General features: G+C 38.1%; 1 protein-coding gene across 1 annotated transcript; it reads left to right on the top strand.

Annotated features, from left to right (window-relative positions):
* Positions 1-209: 209 nt before the first annotated feature.
* On the top strand, positions 210-6,335 carry LOC117489503 (troponin I, slow skeletal muscle-like). Its single transcript, XM_034138816.1, has 8 exons — positions 210-292; positions 1,753-1,785; positions 1,973-1,979; positions 2,101-2,142; positions 2,223-2,354; positions 2,476-2,565; positions 4,250-4,426; positions 6,068-6,335. The coding sequence occupies exons 2-8, from the start codon at positions 1,772-1,774 to the stop codon at positions 6,170-6,172; spliced, it is 567 nt and encodes a 188-aa protein (XP_033994707.1). The 5' UTR covers positions 210-292; positions 1,753-1,771; the 3' UTR covers positions 6,173-6,335.

Raw genomic sequence — 6,335 nt, 5'->3', positions numbered from 1 at the left:
GCTGGTGTGAAAGTCGACAAGAACGCTGTTTATCGCGCCTTGGCACACAGAAAAGTTCTCACACATTATTATAAGAAAGCAGCGATCGGTGATCTGTCAACACAACATGAGCATCACATTTACTGTTATCCTGAGACCACCCCCTCTCATTTGTGTGTATTTGTGTGAGTGCTTCTATTTAAGTCTCTTTGTGATAGAGGAGGGATAGAGGGCAGCAGGAGATAAATATTCTGGTACGTTCTTCTCTCCATCACTTTGTGTCCGTCTGAATCCACAGCAACAACATAGAAAGGTAAGAAAGGCCATATGCTCCATCAATTTACCCGATTCATTCTGTGTTATTATGTTGGTTTGATCTAGGATAAGATTTTATTTGGATTTAACAAATGAAATTACACATAGAAACAAATATTTTGAATCAAAATATATTTAATAATGTGAAAAACATTGTAACTAAATGTTGGGTAGCAATTACTGATTATTTTCGTCCTGAATAGATGTTATGGTTAGAAAAAATCTAATAGACATCCAATAAGTTCCCAGAAACTTTGGGGAGACATTTTGGCGGACCCAGAGTCCAAAAAGCAAGGATTCAGTTTATTTTTATAATATAATCTTCTTTCAAAGTATATGTCGTTTTTTTTAGCAGTATTTTTATATGTTATGGATGAAACTTTTGAGTAATTATTAACTGTTAATAGGTGAAATAACACACATAACTGTCTGTTTTTAGCTAATCCAGTGAATTAAATAGATGACAAATCAGCATTGCTAAATTGTCACAATAAGTCAGCTTGATTGACACAATACAGCGAGAGATATTAAAAAGGTATGGTCAAATCTAAAGTTGAAATGATTAGTTCTTTAATCAATTAGGTGAATCAAAACAAATATTTTTAAGCAATACAACTCATAAATCCAGGATTTAAATTAATGGTAGTAAATCTAATATTTTTTGGTTGTGAAAAGTTTGTTGGACAAAACAAGTATTTTGATATCTTACAGCCATTAAAAATTATTTGCTAATTAATCAGAATTGAAAATAATTGACAGTTGCAGCTCTATGTAATCTCATATGGTTGACAATACAGTTTCAAGGTCAATATAACCCAAAGCTACAGTATGTAGAACATGCAGTTCTTCCTATTTGTACATATATTGTTTGGCCTTGGTTAAGTCAGCTCAGCTTTCTTCAAAAATAAGTTTGGGTCAGTGTTGTTTGCTGCTTTGCGACCCAGTCTATCGTCTTTATCTGTCTTTAACAAGTGGGAAAGGGGGTGTAGAATGTCATTTGGATGATCTGCTCTTGTTGGGCTGTGCATGCTTCTCCCCGTCTGCCCTCGCTCTCTGCCAGACGTCTGTGTTGTCAACACTGAGAGGTGAGAGATGATTTGGTCCAGAGGGCCCTTCTACAAATTAGATAATATAACAATGCCTGATAAACAAAACAAACAAGGTTAGCCATGTGGCGAGAAATGTCCTTTAGTAACTTCAAATATAATACATATCAGTGTTAAAGGATAATAAAAGCATTGGAGTAACATAAACAAAATAAAAGCTTTAAATAGATCATTGTATCCTTATAAAAACTCTATATTTCCAGTCTTGTAACACTATACAGTCAATGAATTTGAATGTATGTATATAGTGGAGCTAAAAGGGGGACCATAGTTAAGACCCTTTGGGGCCCTCGAGCCAGTGGTCCCCCTGATGAGCACTTCAGAGGAAAAAGGTTTTATTTTTGTCTTCCAGGGGGAATTGAGATACCAAGATGCCTGAGAAAGTGTAAGTATTGTGTGTCTGTTATTGTTTCCATTTCCAAATCAGAGTATCAGTATCATAAAGCAAATCTATGCATCTATAGAAGCACATAATGAAGTTTAATATGGAAATTAAGTTTTTCTATCTGCAATTGACACACATTTTACATTTCTTCTGTCTATTTTGTCCTTTCTGTATTTTCCATCGACAGACCAGAGGTATGTTTTTACAAAAGACTGCACACTAAGACGACAGACCAATTATCACATGTTAAGATTATCACTTTATCACTTGCTACATATGTCACACTATATAAAAAAAATGTCAATCTTTTTGCAGAGAAAATCAAAGATCTCAGCTTCTCGCAAGCTAATGCTGAAGGTAAGTCCTCAGTCCGTTTTGCCCAGACTGCATCTTCCCAGTAAATCTAAATGAAATATGATTGGTTCGTGATATTTCAGAGCTTGTTGGTTGCCACGGCCAAGGAGGCGCTGGAGCAGGAGTTAGAAGAAAAGGAGGAAGAGAAGGAAAAGTACCTGGAAGAAAACACTCCTCCTATACATACCAGCTGCATGTCGTTGGCCGAGCTAAAGGTAGAATTCCACACTTGCCACAAAGTATCAGATTTGCAAGCTTAAACTCCAGAATAATGTTGCTAAAGATCTGGTGATGAAGTAAATATAATTTTTTTCTTATTTGTTTGTCTTTTTTTAGACATTATGTGAAGAGCTGAATGCCAAAATAGACGTGGTGGACGAGGAGCGATATGATATTGAAGCCAAAGTCTTGCACAACACCAGAGAGGTAACTGAACATTGTTTAAGAAAGATAACAATGAACAGCTTGTTTTGTTGCAAAACTAACTATAACAATTAAATATACAGTACATACATCACAAAGCTGTAACAGCATTCTGATGTGGTCAAACAAGTACTTAAACACCAAGAAAGTTTAGTTTCATTTCATCCAGGTTGAATAGCTCCCACTGTCTGTGGCAAATTACCTAAATTAAATGTCTCTTTATGAGTAGTGGAAGAAGTACTAAGACCACTGACTGAAGTAAAAGTAGAGATAGTATAGTCCTAAATTAGCCACAAGTAAAAGTCCTGAATGTTACCTGAAAAGTACAATACTATTATCAGCTAAATGTACTTGAAGTAGAAACATGCGGACGTTTTTTCAAAGGTAATACATTATAACAAAATAATTTATGTAAGAGCATATTATGTTGTAGTTGGGGACCATATGGGACAATTTCTAGATAATTTGTAACATGCAAAATAGTAGTAGTGCATCGATATGATATTAGCATGTCATGTGTTTGTATATGTAAAAAGTAACCATTAGTGTTAGTGAAGTAAGAAATACAAATTTCCCTATGAAATGTAATAAAGTAGCATAACAGATGCCCTATTATGATTTGGGGGTTTTATCTTTCCTGTAGTGTGTTATATAGGTGTTTGTCTATGTAAATGGTCCGCAATGGCTAAAATCCCAAAGTTACCCCTGCCTCAAACACCTCCATCGGACTCCCTTGTTTACTTCCATAACATAGTGACATCACTGTGTAACACCCAAGCTTCCATTGACTAACGCTCCAAAACATTGCACGTGATAGGTGGGATATCTCCTTAGAGATATCCCACCTATCACGTGCAATGTCTGCTCTAAGTGGTTAGCTGGTCGGCTCTGTTGTGATTGGTCAACTGCTTAGACTCTAAGCAGTTGACCAATCACAACAGAGCCGACCAGCTAACCACTCAGAGCAGACAGGGCTCTGGTTTCAGACAGAGGGTGAAAAGAGGTGCTGCAGCACAGGCAGTATGAGAAAAATAAAACCCTTTTTGAACATTTAAGGTCACCTATTATGCAAAATCCACTTCTTCATGTCTTTTATACATAAACATGTGTCCCCTCTGTGTAAAGAGATTCTGAAGTTTCAGGAAAAAATATTCGCTCACTTTTTGTCCTGATCCATTTATATAAAGACCTGTCTGAAAATGAGCTGATCAGATTTTGGCCACTTTATGATGTCATAACGATGTTTTGGCTTGTGTAACCATTAGCCAATAACCAACCAAGGTAACCCCCCCCACCTTATCACCTGAATCTCCTCCTAGAGCACCATTGTGTTATTTTTAACCAATTATCTCGCAGAGGGGCGTGGGGAGTGGCTCCTTATTTTCATCTAAAGTAACAGACAGAGAATCAGCACTTTATATCTGAGACCTATAATATATTGATGAAAAACAGTATAATAGGGGACCTTTAAAGCATGTAAACATGTCATAGTAGACACACAAAATAAAAATATGAACCTAAGAATTAGCGCAATATGTCCTCTTTAAATGGAAATAATCAAAACAAAGTATGTCAAAATACTTGAAGTACTTTACTTATCAGAATCAGAATATATAATATATATATATTATATTATGTAAATGTACTTTGTTAAACTTGACCACTGCTCTCTACTTTTTCTCCATAGATTAAAGACCTGAACATCAAGGTAGTGGACCTGCGAGGGAAGTTTAAGAGACCCAGCCTGAGGAGAGTGAGGGTTTCTGCTGACGCCATTCTGCGCTCCCTACTGGGCTCCAAACACAAAGTCTCTATGGATCTGAGAGCGAATCTTAAATCTGTCAAAAAGGATGACACAGAAAAGGTTGGTTTGGAAAAGTGCAGAGAAATCATACGGAGATCATTTTTAGCCAAAGGGAAAGAATCCTGATTTATTGACAGGGGACACAATGTGCTGAGATAATTTATGCAGCACCAGGGTTTCCCACACATAGACTTTACTTGGGCGGGCTGCTCAAGTATATTTCGCGACCCATTTAGTTTTTAGTTTTTTTTTTTTATTCGTCCACGACGCCATCTGCGATCGATTAACTTGTGGACAATGATCCCTCGCTCTACGCCTCCTGTACCCAGTCCCGGACTGGCCATCGGGAGGACCGGGGGGTTTCCCGATGGCCTGGCCTGTTAAGTGGCCTGCCTCACACAGGGTGACTGGCTGTCTACATGATGTGGCCTGCCGACATGGCCACTGTCACACAGATCATAAATCAAAGCCCTTGATTGGTCTCTGTGTGTCATTCAAGCTCGGGATAACCTCAGCTCAGGTGAGGTAAAGGACTCTCTGAGTGTTTAGATAGTTAACTTAGTCTAAGTTCTCAGTGGGTCTCAAACGGTTTGGTCACCATTTATGTAAACACATATTTCCATATTAGTAAAATATGCATGAAAAAAAAGATAAAAAGTTAACTAGGTGAAAAAAGGTAAGATACACTTTTAAAACTTGTTGAGAGCTAAAACGAGTCTTTGCAGCTGCCTCAAAGAGGAGGAGGGAGAGGAGGAGAGGAGGAGAGGAGGGAGACAGGAGAGGCTGATTCAGGAGCACAGACACACTCACAACTATAAATGTTTCAGTGTTTTTTCATATTGGAGATGGTATGTTATTGGTTATGGCCATGATTTGATGATTATTGAAATGTAAACAGTTCTGTTTCATATAGGTGTTCCCTTAGCTCTAGTCTCTTTATTTTCCCCTCAAACTGCACCAGATTGATGCATTTAACTCCAACATTTAAAAATTAAATCTTACAGGGGGAGCATGCCCCCGGACCCCCCTAGAGGATGAGGTCCACCCCCCCTTAAAATCACATTGATAGGTACCTAAATACATTTACCCTTTTTTATTAAATAGTAACCCATGTGCCCATACAGTATGTTTATTTGTGGGTAGTAGATTTGAACTATAGGGCTATCACTATGGACCCTGCCTGTACCTGTTCGCTCTGCCATCGCGTGAAGGGTCTGCTAACAAGCGACCAACAGAAAGGTTAATGTTAATGTTAATGTTGTTGCACGTCACAAAGGCACGTCACCCCCCCCCCCCCCCCCTGAAACACTGAGCACATTACTTTTTTTGACTGGTATAGAGTGTGAAACAGAATATTAAGCTTTCTTAGCTTGCCAAAACATTATCTAAAGCCAGTTGAGTAGCACTTGAAATGTTTTGGCTCTATGAAACCTGATGTACTTACATGTATATGATTCTGTTTTCTTCAAGTTTGTATCTTCTTGGTCGAATGCACTTATTGTAAGTCGCTTTGGATAAAAGCGTCAGCTAAATGCAATGTAATGTAATGTAATGTAATGTTTAATAAGGATTCATATATCTGAATAGGGTTTAGTTTCATGGAGAGTCAGTGCACTTAATAGATCTCCTACATCAAAATGTGCCGAACAGCATCACAAAAGGGAACATTTCACAAAAGTCTCTGTGTTTGTCTCTGTGCAGGAGAAGACGGTGGAGGTGAACGACTGGAGGAAGAATGTGGAGGCCATGTCGGGCATGGAGGGCCGCAAGAAGATGTTTGATGCAGCAATGGGCCAAAACCAGTAAATGATAGTGAAAGAAACAGCTGGCTCCAAAGAGTGCATACAACACACATTAATGCATAAACTCTCAGAGCACTTCACAGGGCTACAGGGAATCTTTTGGTACATTATATATTCAGTTCATTACTGTGTGTTTTGTTGCATTATCACTGAAATAAATACAGCCT

Source organism: Trematomus bernacchii, unplaced genomic scaffold, assembly GCF_902827165.1.
Source record: "Trematomus bernacchii unplaced genomic scaffold, fTreBer1.1, whole genome shotgun sequence".
Taxonomy (NCBI): domain Eukaryota; kingdom Metazoa; phylum Chordata; class Actinopteri; order Perciformes; family Nototheniidae; genus Trematomus; species Trematomus bernacchii.
This window is presented reverse-complemented; position numbering and strand designations above follow the sequence as displayed.

Coding starts and splice junctions, on each gene's coding strand:
- LOC117489503 (XM_034138816.1), top strand. Junction 2,143..2,222: donor CTCGCAAGCTAATGCTGAAG/GTAAGTCCTCAG, acceptor GTGATATTTCAG/AGCTTGTTGGTTGCCACGGC. Junction 2,566..4,249: donor TCTTGCACAACACCAGAGAG/GTAACTGAACAT, acceptor TTTTCTCCATAG/ATTAAAGACCTGAACATCAA.